General features: G+C 35.5%; 2 protein-coding genes and 1 pseudogene across 3 annotated transcripts; all 3 read left to right on the plus strand.

The window, feature by feature from the left end:
• Nucleotides 1-371: 371 nt before the first annotated feature.
• On the plus strand, nucleotides 372-11,937 carry ARP (apurinic endonuclease-redox protein). The gene is given in 13 exon segments (XM_086423152.1): nucleotides 372-492; nucleotides 636-807; nucleotides 927-1,009; nucleotides 2,037-2,281; nucleotides 2,593-2,781; nucleotides 2,937-3,197; nucleotides 3,200-3,252; nucleotides 5,298-5,408; nucleotides 6,283-6,420; nucleotides 6,530-6,577; nucleotides 9,037-9,117; nucleotides 10,171-10,330; nucleotides 11,529-11,937. Coding segments are annotated over 13 exon segments (1,701 nt in total). The 5' UTR covers nucleotides 372-454; the 3' UTR covers nucleotides 11,651-11,937.
• Nucleotides 11,938-13,627: 1,690 nt separating this feature from the next.
• On the plus strand, nucleotides 13,628-15,720 carry HCF153 (high chlorophyll fluorescence 153). Of its 2 annotated transcripts, XM_086424690.1 has the most exons (3): nucleotides 13,628-14,100; nucleotides 14,967-15,154; nucleotides 15,459-15,720. In XM_086424690.1, the coding sequence occupies exons 1-2, from the start codon at nucleotides 13,759-13,761 to the stop codon at nucleotides 15,105-15,107; spliced, it is 483 nt and encodes a 160-aa protein (XP_086280816.1). In that variant the 5' UTR covers nucleotides 13,628-13,758; the 3' UTR covers nucleotides 15,108-15,154; nucleotides 15,459-15,720. The 2 variants fall into 2 exon arrangements, with proteins under 2 accessions (XP_086280816.1, XP_086280815.1); XM_086424689.1 differs by lacking the exon at nucleotides 15,459-15,720 and having other exon boundaries at nucleotides 13,631-14,100; nucleotides 14,967-15,368.
• A 2,108-nt stretch (nucleotides 15,721-17,828) lies between these two features.
• LOC147385245 (cytochrome P450 CYP94D108 pseudogene) lies at nucleotides 17,829-20,759 on the plus strand (annotated as a pseudogene).
• Nucleotides 20,760-20,878: the final 119 nt, after the last annotated feature.

Here is a 20,878-nt window from a genome sequence, read left to right on the forward strand (position 1 = left end):
AAAACTTGTATCGATCTCGATGAAATTTGTATTTTTGCTCCCATCTCAAATGTACATTTGAGATTAAAAAAATCCCATTATTAATCTTTTCTGAAAATAAAATAATTTTAATATTAAAAATAATTTTTAATAAATTTAATGGGTATTTTAGAAAAACTTTCCTTTTCAAAATGCTATTAAATTACTAAATCAAAATTTGGAAAAAAAAAAAAAAAAATCGTCAAAATTTCACTGGTTAATCATCAAGAAAAACAAACGTGGACTTACGGTCAAGGCGGTAAATCTAATCTTGCATTTTGCAAGCTGTAAACCAAATATCACAAATTTAACAAGGGGTGTTTCTAAAGTATCCAAATTTAATATATGTTTATTTAACTCACCTCGAGAGTCGAGTCCTCCCAGTCTTGCTCTATTTTGGCGGGACGATATCTGAGCCGTGAGTCCCTGACATGACATGGCGGTAACCCGCGCCTCGATCTGCTTAAAGTTAACGTACGCACCCTCTCATCTTCAACTTTGTTTTATTTTACCCAAAAAAAGGGTTTTTATGATTCATCTGATCTTTCTCACCCATCTGTGTATATAGTTGTTGTTATTAGTGTATCCGAAATTGATTTTCTTCCAAAATTAGTTAGTTCGTTTGCAGTTGTAGTTCCAACTCCAAGTAATATTAGACTGAAAGCAAGAGCCATGGTAGGGTCCAAGCATCTCCTGTCTTCCATCTCATCATCATCAAACTCTACTCCTAACAGGAGAATAGAAAATAAGAAATCGAGGCGATCGATCACTGATTCGTTAATTTCCAATGTACGTATGTAGCAATAAAATATCTAATATTATTCTAGATTCTTTCCCTGCCCCGAAGATTCACTAAAATTAATTTCAGAATATTTGATTTGGTTAATGAGGGCTGGGCTGATGTGTAGGAAGATGACGCGGTTCAAACTTTTAGGGATGACCCATCTACACTCCAAGCTATGACGCTACAACAACTCAGAACCATGTCGAGGTATATAGAAATGCTTCTTGGTCTTCTGTGCTTTGACCTTTAACTTAGTATATTTTTTGAAACCTTTTTTATTTCGATTCGGATTATCTTTTGGTTAGTTTGGATTAAGTAAATATTTTGATCAATATTTCCCATCATACAATCCAAATAGCTGCCTTTCTAAGTGAAGCAAAGTGATTCTTACCATGAAATGACCCACATTGATGAGCCATTCTAATTTGTGAAACATTCAAACTCTGTATCCTAAACTGATTTTCTAAGAAACTCCATCTATTCTCAACAAATGAACATTTAGAAAAGGTGGGTTTTTTTAATTCTAAGCTTAGCAGCAAAGGGGACGTCTAGATACAATAGGAATACCTCGTCTTTCAAAGTCACCTAGTGGATATGATTGGTGTATCAATTTCAAGCCAAAGGTCTTCATCTTTGTTGGTATTTTCGTTTTCATACCCAGTTCCATTTCAAATTTGCTTCACCATGTTCTTGAGCACTTCCCAAGCTGAACTAGAGCTAAACTTTCCGGAGTTGGTCGGCATCCATACCACCATTTCTTCGGTAAATTCTACTTTTAATCTTCAATTGAGTTTTTTAGATCCAGTTTTCCTAAAAATAATTATCTGATAGGAAATTAACCTTCTTGACTCCTCCATATCCAGGTACCCTCACAAAGAGAGAAATGGGAACTTTAAAAGCATATATTTCTAGGTTCGTTAATTTGATGGCATAGGGTGTCCCCACTCCCTTTGGATGTAGAGGGACACCCTACATTTTCAATAACAAAAAGACGCATCTCTTTATAGAATGGAATGGAAGAACAAGATTTATTTAGCCGACCCCTAATCTTCGGGATAAGGTTTTGTTGATGATGATGATCTTGTGGTATTAACTTTCTGATTTTTTATGGTCTTTTCTTTACTTTAAAGGATCCATTTACATGTGAAGAATAAATTATTTGATTAGTTCTACTAAGCATTCCTGGTATGTTGTTTTCATGATTTCTAAACTGTCCTGTTTCATGAATTTGCAGGAATTTTGGGATCTCTGCAAGAGGTTCCAAGCATGATCTTGTGTTGGCCTTGAAGTGTTTCCTAGATAATGAGAAAGATGGTGGTGTACATGCTCAGAACCCAGACTTCGTCTCTGAAATTTCAGGAAATGAACAAATAAAGAGAGGAGGAAAACCGCTCTCGATTGACGGTAACAATGTCAAAGCTAATTCTAAATCTGTCATAACAAAACAAAAGCTTTCAATCAAAGAAGACGAGGTTCCAGGTACATTCTTTATTCTTTTCTTCAGAATTGATTGAATATGGTTTTTATTTTTTCCAACTTGCCAGCTGGATGTCTTCAATTTGTTCATGTCTTGTCTTTAAATTAATTTGACTTGATTGATGTTATCATGTTATGATTAATGCCACTGAATATGAAACGCTCCTGGGCTAAGGAAATTCAACAATTTCAGAATCTAATGAATTGAACTGAGCAGGCTCACTGACTGCTACTTTTAACGTCCTAAGCTGCACTATGTATCCTAATGATTTACAATTCAAAACCTAGTGATTTCTAATATCTTGGTCAAACAGTTGATCGTGAAGGTACTCCATCAAAAAGGAGGGCTAGGGATTTATCTGATGGAAGCCATTCTCAAAACCCAAAACTTGCTTCACAACATAAAAAGAGAAAGGGAAAACTACCCACAGCTCACGATACCGTGAGTTCTAAAACTCTCATGGTGAAACAAAAGTTGTCAGTTGACACAGATGAGGTTTCAGGTATATTCTTTATTGGTTGAAAATGTAAGCTTCTTTCAACTTGCTTGCTGAATTTTGTTATTTTGTTCAGATCATGCTTTTGGTCTTAAACAGATTCGACTTGATAATGTTGTTTTTTTTTTTTTGTGTGTGTGTGTCATGGTTAATGGTGCTAGATACAAAGCCCTCCCTTGCCAGGAGAACAGGATCTTCCAGAACTGGAAATGAAGATGGTGGATCGACTGATGGAGTTGGATTGTTTGGAAATCTTAGTGAACCTTGGACAGTGCTTACCCACAAGAAGCCACAACAAGGGTGGGTTCCATATAATCCCAGAACAATGAGGCCACAACTTGCTGATGGTATGGACTTCGTGAAGTTAATCTCTTGGAATGTTAATGGCTTAAGAGCTTTAATGAAATTGGAAGGCATCTCTGCATTTGCAAAAATGAAAACTTCGATGTTTTATGCTTGCAAGAAACCAAACTTCAGGCAAGTATAATACCATAATAGTTTCTTCTATAAGTGTTTCCATATTTTAAGAAAGAAGCCCATTATTTTTAATGGTTGCTTATTTCAGTTGCTTTTATAATGATAAGTTATCCTTCTATTTACTTGCCAAGTTTTATTTCGTTAACCAGATTGAGCTTGAACTATTTAATCGTGAAAGATTCTTTAATGCAGGATCTATGCTGCATAATTTCATTGTGCTCTCATTTTACATTTATGATCTCCACTTAATATTCTTTAGACACTTCAATTTGGTATTGAGCTGGCAATGGATTTTAGTTTTACTATTCCTAATATTTTGATAATTTTTTTGGGGCATTTGCATTTCACAAAAGCAAATGTGAGTTCAAAGAGTATAATCAGTAGTCCTTTTAACTTTGTCTAGGGCTGACTGAATTTCCTTATAAGGGTCAATTTTCTATTACTAGACATGCATTGATGAGCATCCAAAATCTATGCAATTTTGTGGGAACCTTCAATAGGCTGTATAGAAATTGAATGTGACATATACCTTCAGCCAGGAAGGGATTAAGGCTTTCTTTATTGGTAGCAAGAGCACTTTCTCACTTATCTGTTGTATATTTATACTACTGGAGTAACTTCAAATTACTAAACTTTCCCAACTCATTCATTGATCTTTGGATTACTATCAAGAGAGGTTAAGGTAGTGAGGGCTCCCTATGGATGCTAACTATTTCAATAGCCCCAATGTCAGGGGGGACCCACACACCTCAAAATCTGTGCCAAAAACTGCGTGGATGTTGGTCTTCGTACCTCAAATTCCTTTTTGGCTGGGTACCCGCCAAAGACAATCCAACACTCAAGTTAGACTAGTCATAAAATCATTTTAGCAAAAGTTGAATGACTTTTTTGGTCAATTTCCTCTTTTTTATATCTTATTTCCCTTATAATTATTGAACTTCCTTATTTTTACTACTCAAATATTTGGGCTTAATAATGGCAATTAATTGGGAACCTACACACATCAAAATTGGTGCCACTACCTGCTTGGATAACAGTCTTCTTACCTCGAATTCCTTTTTGGCGGGATACCTGCCAAAGGCAATGCAACACTCAAGTTCGGCAACAGTCAGGCAATCTTTCTAACAAAAATTGAATGAACTTTTGTTTTTTGGTCAATTTCTCTTGTTTATACATATTTTCCCTTATTGTGTGGTGAATTTCCTTATTTTTGGGGATTAATCATGACAATTTCTGTCATCATGATTTTCTTCAATCTGTTTCTATATTTTGTAACTGATTTATCATGATGATCACTTGATGAAATTGTCTCCGATCTTTCAGTAACTATTCCCCATCCTTTGCCATGAAATCTTAGGGTTTTGTCATATATTACTTATCTCAAGGTTACGCTTGTAGGATGGGGGATAAATTCATATTTTTGTCCCCAAAACTACCCACTCGTTATCTTGTGGTTTTCGCTTTTGGTTCTTGAGATCTTCTTGCAACATCTCACCTTGTAATCATCTCCACCTTGAGACATTTTGCTTCATTTTTTCGAAATGCCGTCTCGTTATGTGCTGCATCCTTTTTGACATACTGATAGTGCCTTTTTTGGTCTTGTGCCTGACATTTCGTCTAAAAATTGGCTGCTTTATATCTATAAATATGGAGATAACGACAAACTTCTGTGTGTGAAAAGTCCACTTATTGTTTTTCTTTGTTTCTTGATTGCTCAACATTCAGCTCCATGAAGCATGAATAATATGATTGCTGTCTTGTAAAATAATTTGTTTTGGTTTAATTGGGGCACATCGATCACAAAAAGCTGTAGTAGTGCTCCTCCACTTTGTCCACCCAGAGTTAATTAGATGTTTAACATGCTCACCAATTTAGATAGGCAGCATCATACTATAATAACAGGTCACTGTTGAAAGACCATATTTTACATTTTTTGTGAATAAGCAATTTTTTTTTCTAGCTTGCATTACTAGCATTACCACTTGGTGCTTCCAAGTTCCAACTTTAGTTGCTGATTAAGTAATTGCAAGATTCTACTTGAACAGGAGAAGGATGTTGAGAAAATCAAGCAGTGTCTTATAGATGGCTACGAGAATAGCTTCTGGACTTGTAGTGTTTCAAAACTTGGTTATTCGGGTACTGCTATAATTTCGCGGGTATGTTCCCTTTTTTGCTTTTGTTTTGATCCACTTTTTATAAGAAAGCCTAGAGCAACCTTAGAAGGAACACTTTTTTTCAATTCATGTTATTTCATGTATACTTCGTTTAAAGTGTTTAGAAGTTTTCCGTTGAATGTTTTTTGATAGGCATGTTAGACTTCAATGTCAGTGTGCTTCCTTTTTATTTTCATTACATGCATTTTCTTGTTTATATATAAGCTATTTGTCCTGATCTGACTATTTAAGATTCTCTTGAACGCATAGACGCACCAATTAATGTGTATTCAAGTCAGATCATAAAGGGTAATGTTTCATAAAAATATTCCTCAATGGAAATCATAGAAGAGAGTGGAGCTGGTTTGAAGCTGGGGTGTGATAGGCACCAAGTTTCTGCCAAAACCAAAACGAAACGCTGACCCCGAAACATTTAATGTTTCGGTCGAGATTGTAAGACCTAAGGGGAAATTGCAATGTTTCTTTGAAATTATATCAACTTAAGAATATCAGTGGCCCTTAATTTGGGAAAAATACTGTGGAAATTCTCTTTTGTGCTATTGTATGTGGTTTATATTGTTATTATTTTATCATGCATTTGAGGACATCAATCTGTTGTATTTTGTCTTCCTTTTGTATGCAATTGTCTGGACCATCTTAATCATGGACTTCATATTCCACATTATCTTTTCCATTGATATTATTGTTATTTGTTAATCATATTTTTAGAGGGTGACCTGCCAGTGGTTTTGGTGCTAGACTTTCTCCTATCATCTTATTGCAGTATTTTGGTATTTGATTATCTGAGTTGTTGTCATGCTCTTTCACATGATTGATGTTCTGAATGTATTTTTTTTTTTTATACCTATCTTGTCAGATAAAACCACTCTCAGTCAGATATGGGCTAGGCATACTGGATCATGATACTGAAGGACGGCTTGTGACAGTGGAGTTTGATACATTTTATTTGATAAGTGGATATGTTCCTAATTCTGGAGATGGATTGAAAAGATTGGTACTAGCATCCGTCCTTGTTTTTCAGAGAAATTATATTTGGCTCATAGTATAACAATTTTCAATAGGAAATTTTCTTGGACTGATAATGGGTTTTCTTTTGGAGCTAGACATACAGGGTTACACAATGGGATCCATCTCTTGGCAACTACATGAAGGTGAGTGCAAAGTAAAATCATCAATCTGAATTTCGCCTTTCCTATGCTTTGTGGTTCATTTTTTTCATACTAAATTTTTTTTCCTTCCACCATAGTTGTTTCTAATGACTAATTGTTCCTGGGATTTGGCTTGCACTACCTTACAAGTTGTGGGAAGAATTGCTGCTAGAATCAAGTGTTTCGCATGGTTCAGCATAAATCCCTTTTGTTGGAATGCAGTGCATGTCCCTTATGACTATTCTATGAACAAACTAATCCTGATTTTTTTAAAAACAAATGAGTTAGTGGTTATCATTAGTAGTTGATCCAGATTGTTGATGATCCAGAAAAATGTTAGATGATGATAAACTGTAATTAGATTTTTCTTGATGAAGTTGAATTGGCTTCCTTAATTGACCATGACACATTTATTCTACAAAACTCCATAAATGATTCATAGTGATAATAGAACTAGGATTTCCTACTCTTTACACCTCAAGACACAATTCTCTATGTTGCAATGGTGGTTTACATGTGTCCACATGGGCACAAAGTATCCGATTCAATAAACCCTGGAAAGTAGGATTTGAGGACTTGTCAATATTTTTTAAATAATTTATAGAAAATAATTAATGATAATAAGGATATTCATGGATTGTATGACAGAATATTTTATGATGTGTATCACATATCAATTACAAGAGATTGCAAATATTTTGCTACATTTGATATAAAGAGATTTCAATTGGAAAAAGATCTCATATCAATGAGACAAGAACACATATATTTACATCTTTCCTTGATCTCTTGCAATCGCGTCTTCTTGATGTAAGTGAACACGATAGGTGAGAATGGACAAGGGCGAAGGACTTGAGATTCTTTGTCAATTCTTTTCATAAGTGGCTCAACCCTTATGTCAAGCGATCCTTCCTGGGATCCATTATTTGGTCCAACTCAGTCCCCTCTAAAATCTCCTTTTTTGTGTGGTTGGTTTTTCTTGGTAAAATTCTAACGATGGATAATTTGATTGCTCGGGGTTGGACTACACCTAATTGTTGCCCGTTATGCTTGAAGAATGGGGAGTCTGTCGACCATATTTTAATCCATTGCCTCTTTTCTCATCATATTTGTTCAAATTTTCTTGGTTTATTCCGTATTTAATGGGTCTTTCCTTGTAAGTTCTCCTCGTTGGTAGAAGGGTGGGCTAGTATTGCTTTCTCTTCCAAAAAGATATTCTTTTGAGCTATTCTTCCCTCGGCTATTGCTTGAGGGTGTGGAGCGAGAGAAATAATAGGGTCTTCAATAGTAAGATGAGAAGCGCTCATAGCAGCTTCTTAGAGATCTTAGGCTTGTTGTGCTTATGGTCGAAACAGAACATAGAGTTCAAGGGGACTACTTTTGATGACTTTGTCTTTAGATGGAACTCTTTATGTAATCATTGATGTTTTAGCTTTTCTTTCTTTTGTAGCTCTTTGAGAGCTTCCTCGGCCTCCTTGTACTTTGTTTTCTCTCATTTTTCAATATATTATACTTATCAAAAATATATATATATATATATACCTTATATTTTGTACAAAAAAAATTCAATTGGAAAGGATCATATATCATTGACAAGAGGACGCCTTTAGTTGTGGAATATCTGGTAAAGAGAATTTAAACCGGAAAGAATAAAACTCATAATGGTGATAAATGCTAATCAATATCTTGCAACAAGGAAAAAAAGGAAGATACGAAGTATCACTACATGCTGTGAAGTATCAGAATCCTACACCAGGTGCATGAGACCTGGAAACTTGGAACTCAACTACAGCTTGCTTGGCTCGAAAGTTACTTGTTGAGTTGACTTGAAGATTACCATGTATTAGGACATGGACACGTGTGTCAGATGTGAATGTGAGGTGTTCGACGTAGTGCCTACAGAACTATGTTTAAAAGGGGTTTGAAGCTTATGCCATGTGGTTGGTCTCGGGCCTTATTAAAAATGGATAATGGCTTCTGAGGCTTATGGCTCATCCACTGTAACTTTAGTTGGATGCCATTTTTCAACTTCGAACCTTCCTTGGGCAAGCAGATGTGGGGAAAATGGAATTTTAAATGTTTTCAAACAAAAATCCTTTCTGAAATTCCAACGCTTAACAATAGAATTCACGGCAAAGTTCACTTGTCCAGATCATAAAGCAACAAATTGGCTATAATTCTGGCTAATTTTTATACTATGATCTTGAGTATTTTGACATGTTTTTATTTATTTATTTAATTTCTATAAATTTTCATACTACACCTTTTTCAAATGGTGGTCTATTTTCATTATCCTCAAGACTTTTCTTCCAGTATCAATATTTATATTAGAGATACAACATTCAGTAAAATGGGGCAGCACCTTTATTCTATATAATTTAGCACTTTTATGTTTCTTAAAATGCCTAATTGTTATATATCCAGTCGTGATGGATGTTAATGATTGTTTCCCATACATATAGGAACTGGAAAAATCAAAGCCAGTCATTTTGACTGGTGATCTGAACTGTGCGCATCAAGAGATCGACATTTTCAACCCTGCTGTAAGTTATCTAAGATTCTACAGCCTCGATTGTCTCACACTTTAATATCTCAGATTCTCAGTGATGAAGTAATATGTATTGTGAGTTTTATCTTCTGAGGTATTGTGATTATTTTTAGTTAATTTCTAGTATGATATTTAGGCATGACATGAGCAATTTGATCGTGAGAAGTACTTATTATTAATCTTCAGTCGGCGAGAACAATTTATGCTAAGATAAAATTGTTAATCTTGGAAGATTTGCATAACAAATTGTTCGTCCAAAATGTGTGTTTGGTTTATCTGTTGATTAGTATTTTACTTTATTTTGATAAGTAACTAAAGATTTATATCAAGCATAAAAAGGAAAGTACAAAAACTTGCAGTGCCTTTTTAGTATAGAAGGGAAAGAAAAAAGAAATTTTTTTTTTAATTTCCTCGTGTCTTTCATTTTCCTTCTTGTAGATTATCTCAGCCTAGTCTTTTTCTGTATTTTAAGTCTTTTTATTAATAGTCGTACACTTAACAGAATAAAAGGTTCAGAAAATGGTTAAGAGAATTCCATGTGGAAAATATTTCTATTTACACTGCTTTTAACTAGAGTCAGCCAACTCATTAGCATCCTTAAAGTGTGGTAGAAAATGATGTGCCACTTTTTAGCAAGTTCCCTCACATGATTGGTCGCATAATTTATTGAATTTGAATTTGTTTTCCTCTTTCAAAAAGTTTCCCTAAAAGTAGAGAGATTGGTTAGTAAGGTTTTTAATTGCTTATTCAGGTGAAGCAGTTAGTTGTTTGGCTATTAAAATTTGGACATTTAATCTTACAGATGTTTACTACCTTGTTTGGAGGAGAATCTATGGGATTACTGGTTTCAGTTTCAGCTATAACTGGACTTTGTTGAACTTTTAAAGTCTTGTTCTAACTTTTCTGGATTCAATATATATATATATTTTTTTAATTTTAAAGTATAGTTAAATTGATTGGAGAGAAGTGATCCTAAATAAACTACTTCCAATCACTTAGGTTTTGTTATCAGGCCATGATACTTTCTAACTGTGATATCAATTTATAGGGAAATAGAAGAAGTGCTGGGTTTACAAATGAAGAGAGGGAGTCATTTGAGACAAACTTCTTATCTAAAGGTTTTGTTGATACCTTTAGAAAGCAACACCCTGGTGTAGTTGGTTATACCTATTGGGGTTATAGGCATAATGGACGCGCTACCAATAAAGGTATCTTACAATCTACAGAGTAATTTCATTTGTAATGGCATCTATTGCATGAGTATGTGAATTAGTCAACCTGCACCATGTTAGGAGCCTTAGAAGCAAAACATCTTGACATCTCCTCTCTCCTTTATTTGATTTTTTTGGCCCCTGTTATTATTCATGTGAGACTGAACCTTCGTGGTTGTTTCTTTTATAAGAATCCATGATATACATTCTAGAACAATTGTTTTCTTCCATACCTTTAACTAGGATTCGTGCAGCTTCTACTAGATGTTACTAAAGGAATCCTAGGATGTTGGATGCCATAATTGCCAGTTCGAAGATTTTTTAACTTGATTATTATGGTTACTTCTGAAACTGTATCTACAATTGTTGCAAGGGTGATGATGTCTAAAGACAAACAAAGGTGATCATGTTCACCCTTGGAGAACTTAATCTCCTTGGCTTGTAGTACGTGGTGTTGTATGGGACACAATGAGCCAATCATTTGCATTTCATGTCAATCTTTGATGATAATTGAATATAACTCTTCATGGCTTTTCATGTTTACATGTGAACATGTTCACAATATATTCATTTCTGCACATATCCTAAGGTAGCTCATGTTTGGTGTACCCAAGCCTGCTATGACTCACCACTCCTTATACACTTTTATCATCGGCAACAACCAACCAACTCAACATGTCAATATATGTTATAAACCCTTTTACATGTGTCAAAAATAAAAAATGACCAACCCTGCTCAAGTAAAAATACCATATAAATTGATATATGTAAATAGAACAGGACAACAAGGGGGAAAAAAAGAAAAAAACACAACAACAAACATGGCTTTAGACAGAATTGAATGTAGGAGCTGGATTCGTTCAGATGACACCAAATTTTGGGATGAGGCTTTGATGGTGATGATCTTTTCAGGAAAAACTTTTAACAGTCAAATTTAACTAAAATATAATTTGCTTTTATGTGTGTATGGACGTTTATGCCTTTGGGTTTGTTGAAGACGACACTGTATCATACACTTCGTGTCCATATTGGACATCAACACACAATTTGCTGATGGTTTAAATTCTAAGCTTCTATGTCACGGGCTTATTTTTTCTGAGAATAACCCATATCCCCTAGTATCACATCCAGGACATTGATTTGCACTCCTTTGTATTTCTAAGCTTTCTAATATCTTGAAAATGTTTTCTTCCAGGATGGCGTCTAGACTATTTTCTTGTCTCAGAATCCATAGCCAACAAGGTTCATGATTCTTACATTCTCCCGAATGTTATTGGTAGCGACCATTGCCCTATTGGCCTCATTGTCAAGCTCTAGGTTCTGGTTGCTGTTGTGATTCTGATAGCCGAGGTGTTGAAGATATGATTCATAGAAGTAATTATCATTCACAGTTTTTTGTCCTTGAGGTTGAAAAATGTTTTTTTTTTTTTTTAATGGGAAAAATCAAGGGTTTTTTGGCCAGCGGTTGAAGATGATGGTGTTTCAGTGACTTTTTGTAAGGCTCTTGTTGAAGACTGAAGTCATGAGCCTAACTTGTAAATTTGAAAACCCAGGGGTATATCTAATTTTTATCAAAATCCGGAGGGGTACCTCGACTTACACAAGCATTTTTTTTTTTTTATATATCCAAAACTGATACAGTAGGTTAAAACTCTTTTATCTTTTAAAGATGATGAAAGAACTCTTAAATCCAATGGTTGTCTGACGACTTTTTGGAGCACAAGTCGACGTGGGGGCCGATTTTTGACTGTGGCATCTCAACTCAATCATGGAATCCACTGGTGAGGGAACACATTTTTGGTTCACAGCCCAACTACCAAACAAAATCGTGAGGATGAGCTTTGAACCATTGGATCCTAGAGCTCCTCTGTTCATGTGGCTTCATCCTTTATTAATTTTAAATTACTTGCATACCCTTCCAGCCTTTTTGCAAGAGAAACACCAAGGAAGAAAGCTTTGTTGGATACTCTCTTCTGCATGTAGAAAGTTTCCTTCAAATTACATTGACACAGAAGATGTTGAACAAGCTGAAGAAAATGGTAGTTTCTGTTATTTATATCTCTATATGTTGCCGGGTATACCATCTTTTGGATGAAGGAGAATAACCTGATTTTATTCCTGGATCTCTAAGTTGGAAAATTTTTGGGTTCAAGTAAATTTTAACCCATTTCTCATTGACGAATAAATGCAAGTATTTGATCCATGGCTTCCCATTGGAAACCCGATCTGCATTGGTCTTAGTTAGATATTAGCAATATTACTGATGAGGGGAAAAAAAACCTATTTGGTTATGTTGTGATATTTTGGTGAGTAATCAAATTACCTTGGAAGTCGTTTTTGTTTGAGAGCTTAGAGATCATTCCTTGGATTTACTCCCAAGTGCTTGCTCCGGTTTGCAGTTTGGCGGGCCTTGGAGTTAGAGGTTATGGTCTTGAAATAGGGTGATTTATTGTAAAAGTATTTATCTCAAAAAAAACAAAAAATATTTCTTAGAGAGCGGAGAGAGGAGAGAGCGCTTCTATTGGCACCCCAACTTTTACTTAGTACACTTCAACTAAATTTAAAATATTAGAAATTAATAGAGTGAGAATATCATTCTCACTTTAGGAAGAGAACATTAGTTATGGATATTCTCTTCTATTTGATAGAGTTCGAAGAGCAAAGAGTATGATATCAACATTAAGAGGTTCTTTTTAATGGGCTATCATCAGTGGTGGAAATTTGTAGTTTTTTATTTTATTTTTTTTTATCTTGTGCAAGTATTAAGAAATTTTTTTTTTGACGTGGAAATGTTAATTCCTATTTTAAATGGTAGGGCTAACTTTTAGTGTTTTTTTTTTTTTTTTTTTCAATAATCGGGTATCCCTATAGACAGTGGACTAGGCTTGTATTTGGACTTTTGCCCAATTCATAAATCATGATCTTGTCCAAGAACTAGTCCAGAGGCACGTGCAACGCCTGCATGTAACATGGACCAGGTAAGTGAGGGTGTGTCCTGACAGGTGTCTCCTGAGGAATTAATGCTCATATTGGGTATCGAAGTCATTACCTAAGACATTATCAATTTATCGGTCTGAAATTGCCATTGAACTTACCCCTTAAGGTTTAAAGAGTAAGTTTTAGTTGGGAAGTGATAAATCATACAAGTAATTGGAATGTAAAAAGTAAAAGTCGGTGAAGTCTTTGAATGATACCAATTAAGTCACGCAGTAGGGATGCCAATAGAAGTTCTCTTGGAAAATAAATTACAACAAAAAAATGTATATATCAGGCTTGAACAAACCGAGTTTTCGAGAGGAACCGGAGAGTTGGTTCAGTGGACTTTTACTGCCGATCTGACTCGAAACTCAACGAGTTTTAAAACTGTGGCTCATAGGCTTTACGTCCTGATCTCGATCAGTTTGTTCCCTCGCTTTTTCGCACAAATGGCAAGTCTCATCACAACCGTGAACACTCCAATTTTCTTCAATCTTGTTCGGCTGAGTAACAACAGAATAACAAAAAGCAGAACCACCATCATCATGAGATCAACAATCTCCTCCTCCTCTTCTTCTTCCATCCTTCCTTCATTGTCTTCCTATGGGTTCGCATCCCATGTGCCAACCCTTGAGACGAAGAAGAAGAAAGGGTGGATGATGGTGACGCGTGCGGGCCCAAGCACCAACAGTCTGTTGTTGGCCTTCTTTCTTCCACTTTCTCTCATCTTAGTCACCATTTTCACTTCTATCAGGATTGCTGACAAGCTTGACCAGGATTTCCTTGAAGAGGTATTGTTTCTTTTACCTTAGTATTCTTTGAATCAGACCAACCAACCACCCCATTTAACTATGCGAGTGTACCTTGTTGTTTGAATGTAACTAGGGTTCTTCATTGTGGACTGTGTTGTCATAGTTTCGATTAATCCATCCTATTAAATGTTCGACGAAAAGCCTCAATGAATTCAATGGCAACATTACCCATCTCTAGCTCTAGGTTGTTGGATGGTCCTCAATATTTTTCTAGTGGGGGTGAACACTTGTTTGTTGCTTTTTTTTTTTATAAGTATAATATATTGCCAAAAAAAAAGGGGAGAACAAATACAAGGAGGCCGAGGAAGCCTCTTAAAGAGCAACAAAACTAAAAACAGCTAGAACATCAATGATTACAAAAAGAGTTCCATCTAAAAACAAAGTCATCAAAGGTTAACCCCGTGAATTCTATGTTCTGTTTAGACCAAAGTACATCAAACCCAAGATTTCCAAGAAGACGCCTTGCAAGTTTCTCAACTTACTATTGAACACCCTGTTATTTCTCTCATTCCACACCCCTCAAGCAATAGTTGAGGGAAGTATAGCCCAAAGGAATCCTTTTCCGAGAGAGAAAACATTACTGGCCCACCCTTCTATCAATGAGTAGAAATTACGAGGAAAGACCCAATGAATACAGAAAAGACCAAGGAATTTCAACCAAATATTATAAGAAAAGGGGCAATGTATTAAGATATGATCGACAGACTCCCCATCCTTCATGCAAGGATGTGGTTGACATGAACTTGTTTGTTGCTTCAGTTCGATGTGGTACTTAGAATTTGAACGTTTTGTTAAGTTTCTCATGAAGAAGTTGTGGTTGACATGAACTGCTCTCTATTGATCAGCTTGCCATTAATGAAGCTGTAATGGAAGGGGATGATGAATATAAAGATGAAGATGAAGACGAAGATGACAATAGTCCCACATTGACAGGGGAGAAGTCTGCACTTCCACGTGTTCGAAACCGTCCCAAACGTGAAGCTTAAAGAGTTGGCCTATGTTGCTTTTATTTCTTACCCATTAAATTTTGAAGGTAGGATCTTCACAGCAAAACCTAGTATATATATATGTATAATTATCGCTATTTTAATGGTGCTTAACCAATCTAGTTTTCACAAATAATGATAATTTAATTTTGAAATGCATCATCCATTGGGGGGTGGCATGTGTTGTTGTTGGATTGGTGCCAAAGGATGAAATGGTTGTAGAACATTTGCCTGAATTGATAGTAAAAACATTCTTTCATATTCCTTTGAGAAGATGGTGGCCAGAATTTCTCATAAATTAATGGCCTAAGATGGATTTCTCTCTTCTTTTTTTCTTTCTTTTCTTATCAGGGCTATCCCCCCCCCCCGACCCCTGGAGGGTGGCCCCAAGGAATTCATTGCCATGTGGGGTTTTGAACACTTGAGCAACTCTTCCGGAGGGCTTATCAAGGCTCGGCTTGCCACTTGGACAAGGGGTTATTCAAATAGTTTACTTGATTGGTGACTTCCAGTTATTAAATGTGATAATTTTTCATTATTGATTTGATCACTTCTTTGTACTTAAATATAATGTCTATGTATCACTGATCAGACTTGTTGAAAATTTATCTTTTCTGTTTCTCTCATTTTTTTTGTTTTAATTTTAATTCAGAAGTATAAAGATTCTACTCACCATGTGATTGATCGATTAAGGGATTCAAAGAGATGGGTATAGTGACTTCATCCCTAGCACTTGCATTCAGCTTAAAAAACATCCAACTTTGACAAGAAGGTAAAAATGGATGCATTCTCCATTTTTTTTTTGTTTTGGGGGGGGGGGGGGTGTTGGGGAGATTTGGTGGAAAATAAGGTTTTTATGACGGTTTTATTAATTGTTATACCATTTGAATTTCAATGAAAGTGATGCTTAGTAATCAATCGTGATAATTACTTAATTTAATTTGTTGCATGATTGTTCCAAAGTAAGAAGGTAGAGTAATATTATTAGTACTGGAGTCGTGATTTTCTAACTCCCCCATACTCTCTTGACTTGGCATGTGCTAGAACCATAAATTTTTTTTCTCAGGATATACAACTGAACATCCTCATAAATATGTGCAATTGTGTATCCCGGTGAAAAAATCTATGGTTCTAGTACATGCCATGTTAGGAGAGTATTCAGGGGCGGAGTCTGAAAATCATTATTTTTAGTATTGACCGAAAGTTATTATTATTATTATTTTGGTGAGTGTAAGCATATTGATGGATTGCAATTTGTGCTAATTTACAACTAATTTGTCCCTTTTAAAAATATAGATAATTTCATCTAATTCCGAATTTGTTCACATAATTGGTATTATTGTGAATAGCACTTGCATCAAACTCAACTCCATAGAGGAGGTTGTTTCGAAGCTATTAATATGATTTAGACATACCTTTCCAGTTTTGACAAATATTTGAGATACCTATGTATTTTCAAATTGATAACAAACCTCTTTATCTCAGACTATCAATATACGAAGAGCAACTCCAAGACAAAGAGTCATACTGGTTAAGCATAACTGGTAGGCATTTTATCATGGAGGGACATTTTGCCTCTTCAAGGGGTTTGTGCTCCAAAACGACTCTCCACAAATTCATTTACAATAAAATCACTCTCAATAAGAAAAGAGAGAATCTCTCTTCTTTTGCCTCTTCCTCATTCTCTCTTTTCAAATAATTTCAAAATGCCTCTTTTATAACAGAGTGAGTGAGTTGGATTTATGTCTCTAAAACAGCGGTTGGGAACTCAAGCCCGAATGTTTGGAGTTGTTTTAAAGATACTAAAGGTATGTTTTTTTTTAACAAAAGTTGACTTTTGTTGGAAGAAGTAGAAGTCCAAAGCTAGAAAAGTCATATTTAGCAAAAACTTATTCATTATAGAAGCACATAAGCCAAAAAGTGATTTTCGTTTAATAACTTTTTATTGTTGGATTCTGGTAAAATGATCAGAATACCCTTAATGTTGATAATGCAATCAGAATATACAAAAATTGAGTAGAATACCTTGATAAAAATAATTATTTTTAAATTAAATAAATTTATAAATTTTATAATTCTATCGAAATTTCGACAGTATCTCCTCTTAAAAATGAACATATAATAAAGAAAATACCTGTATAATACACAATCCAACATCTACAAAAACATAAAGGGTGTTTTGATAATAAAGTAGTGATGATAGATTGTTTTTTGTCTTGGTAGTAAAAACTGAAAGGTATTTTGATAGTAATCTTCTCATGGAAGATGAAAGGTATTTTGATAATCTCATTTTATTTTTTAAGATTATGTTTGATTTAAAATTTGATTAAAGATGAAGGGTTTGATAATTTTATTTTATTTTTTAAGATTAAGTTTGATTGAAAATTTAATTAAAGATAAAAGATATTTTGATAAAAATGAAGAGTATTTAATCATTTCATTTTTTTAATGTTAAGTTTGGTTGAAAATTTAATTAAAGATGAAGGGTATTTTGATAATAATAACATTTGAGTCATTTTACGTTTTTAACTTCTCACAAAAATCATTTAAAGAAGTCCCTCTTGGACGATTTTTTTTAGGAATTACTTTTAGACTTCAATTGAAATTTGCAGGAGCCCAAAAAAAAAAAAGGTCTAAACAAACATCATTTATTAGATTTTTCTTTAACTTTAAAAAAGAAAAAAAAAAATTGGCTTACGAAACCCAAGCCAACTAGATGTAAGATTCCAAATCTTACTTAAATCAATCATTGTTAACCTCTTTGACAAATCTTACTAAATAAATCATAAGGAGGGAAACTCGGGAGTTGACGTTTTTCCTTCCTGATTGATCAAACTTCATCTACGAACAAGTGATGGAGATTACAGTCGCTCTTTACTGCCTCGTAGTATCGTTCCCTCTTATCTTCTTTTTCTTCTTCAACTATCGTTACCAATCTCAAATCAAAACTCCATGTCCCTCCTCTTACCCTCTAATAGGAAACATCATCGCGTTCCTCCGAAACCGTCACAGATTCCACGATTGGGTTGCAGATATGCTCTCACAGACACCATCAAACACTCTCGAGGTCCACGGCTTCCTCGGTTCCTTCCGCGTCATCTGCACTGCCAACCCAGTAAACATCGATCACTTCCTCCGCTCCAACTTCTCCAACTACATCAAAGGCTCTCGCTTCCACGACGTCCTCCATGAGCTACTCGGTGATGGCATCTTCAACGTTGATTCTGATCTCTGGATCTCTCAACGTAAAATCTCCAGCCACGAATTCAACACTCGATCTCTCAAATACTTCATCGACGACACAGTTCAGTCCGAAATCCTCGATCGCCTTCTTCCTTGCCTCTCCACCGCTTGTGATAAGCGCGAAACAATTGATCTCCAGGAAATTTTCCGCAAATTCACATTCGACAATATATGTAAGCTCGTGTTCGGTGAGGATCCTGCGTGCTTGGATTTAGATCAGACGGTTACCGATCGATCTTCTTCTTCTTCATATTCATTTGTTAGGGCTTTTGATGAGGCGTTCGAGATATGTTCATCAAGATTCATGTCTCCGATTCCATTGATCTGGAAGTTGAAAAGAATTCTCAACGTTGGATCTGAGAAACGTCTTAGGGAGACTGTCAACGTGATCGACAACTACGCCATGAAGATCATAAAATCGAAGGAAGATCAAGATGAAGAATATCGTAAATCGAATCAAGATCTTTTGTCGAGATTCATGTCTTCGGATGAAAAATTCGATTATCAAGATTTGGATCATAAGCGTAGGTTCTTGAGAGATATCATCATTAGCTTCATTTTTGCGGGGAAGGATACAACATCGACAGCATTGACATGGTTTTTTTGGGTAATTTCGGGTAATCTACACTGCCAGTGCAGGATCTTAGCTGAATTACCAGACAATAAAACAGGGATTTTTAATTATGAAGATCTGAAGCAAATGCACTATCTTCATGCGGCAATATCAGAATCGCTTCGATTGTTTCCACCAGTGCCACACGACTCAAGATTGACAGTGAAGAGTGATGTATTACCAGATGGGACATATGTAGGTGCAGGATGGTTTGCTGATTATTCAGCGTATGCGATGGGAAGAATGGAGAGAGTGTGGGGTCCAGATTGTAAGGAGTTTGTGCCAGAAAGATGGTTGGATGAGGATGGAGTGTATCAGGCGTCGGATCAGTTTCGATTCCCTGTATTTCATGCTGGTCCTCGTATGTGTTTGGGTAGAGAGATGGCTTATGTGCAGATGAAATCCATTGCTGCATCACTACTGTATGCGTTTGAGGTTGAGGCTGTTGATGGTGGAGGTAAAAATGTAGCGAGGTTGATGCATCCGCCTTACATGGTATCTCTTCTGCTAAAAATGAAAGGTGGATTGCCAGTTCGACTCAAGAAGAGAAATCGATTGTAAGTTGGGAGGAATGGTAGGTAACTTAATTCACGACCGTTCTAATTTAATATCTGAAGGTGTTCGTAATAGATAGCACATAGCAGTGACAGTAAGAACTCAGTGATTGTTAAATTCTAGAATAATACTGAAGTGACCTCAGGCTGGAACCTTATATCTCACTTCTTGACGTGAAAGTGGATAGGATTCATAGATTCTTTTTGCTAGTATCATAGGAAAGTGTACGAGAATTATAGATGCTTTTCATCGAGATGCTAGTGAAAAGCATCTATGATTTCTATCCACTTTCACGTTAAGAAGTGTGACATGAGATTCTAACTTGAGGTCACTTTAGCATAACTCTAAAATCTATGTATGTAAGTATTTAGAATAATGATGAAGTGACCTCAGGCTAGAATCTCATATCGCATTTTTTGACATGAAAGTGGATAGGAATCATAGATGCTTTTTCATTTGTATCTCAAGTGAAAAAGCATCTATGATTACTATCCACTTTCACATCAAGAAATGTGTAATGAGGTTCTAGCTTGAGGTTACTCCGGCACGACTCTATTATTTAAATAGTCGTGATAATATGACTCACCATGTGGCATATTCAATTGACTCTCTTACGTGGATAAGTTTGGGAATGAAGAAGTGCAATCGTGTATCTCAAGGAGTACAAATCTATGATCTTAAACTTGTCACATCAAAGAGTCGATAGAGTATGCCACCTAACAAGTCATATTATCACGACTTATTTAAATCTAATTCCATGGATCAAATTAATATGAACTATTTGACCCTAGTAGATATCAATTTCAATTGGTTTGAATATACTCAAAATTCTTTTATGTTTTTTCAAATGCATAAAACCCCAAATCTGTTTTCAAGTAAAAAAAGAGATGATAAACTGGATAGTACTAGATTCTCAATAAGTAAAGTGGGTTTCCAACATTTGTTTGTAAGATTCTAATAATTTTGGGAACATGGTTTGATGTTGGACCACAATTGAGGGCAGAAGTGACATCACCAACAAAAGGATCGAGTCACTAAGCATGGGAACACACGTTCTTTGGCTTAGTGTGAGTAATGATGGGATCATTTGATCGATTTCCTAGAGAAGCATTTGCTGAGGGCACAGGAGCGAGGAGAGGAGAGAAAGGTTGGAAGCTTCACCAATGACTAGGGATCGGAATGTCACATACATACTCTGAGTTACCTCCACTATTAAGCTTCCTCCTTCCTTTATTTTACAATTATCCTCTTTTTTCCCTCCCCAACACAACCCCATAATAAATGCGTTCCAAGGGGATACTATTAGGTGTTCTAACCAAAAACCAAAAATGGCTTATGATTAGCTCAATAAATAAGCAAC

Source organism: Akebia trifoliata, chromosome 14, assembly GCF_017979445.1.
Source record: "Akebia trifoliata isolate Shusen 1 chromosome 14, ASM1797944v1, whole genome shotgun sequence".
Taxonomy (NCBI): Eukaryota; Viridiplantae; Streptophyta; class Magnoliopsida; order Ranunculales; family Lardizabalaceae; genus Akebia; species Akebia trifoliata.

Bases quoted from the DNA above. Each gene is read 5' to 3' on its own strand.
- HCF153 (XM_086424690.1), top strand. From the start codon at position 13,759: ATGGCAAGTCTCATCACAACCGTGAACACTCCAATTTTCTTCAATCTT. The intron at 14,101-14,966 runs GTATTGTTTCTT...TCTATTGATCAG, and splicing joins ACCAGGATTTCCTTGAAGAG to CTTGCCATTAATGAAGCTGT.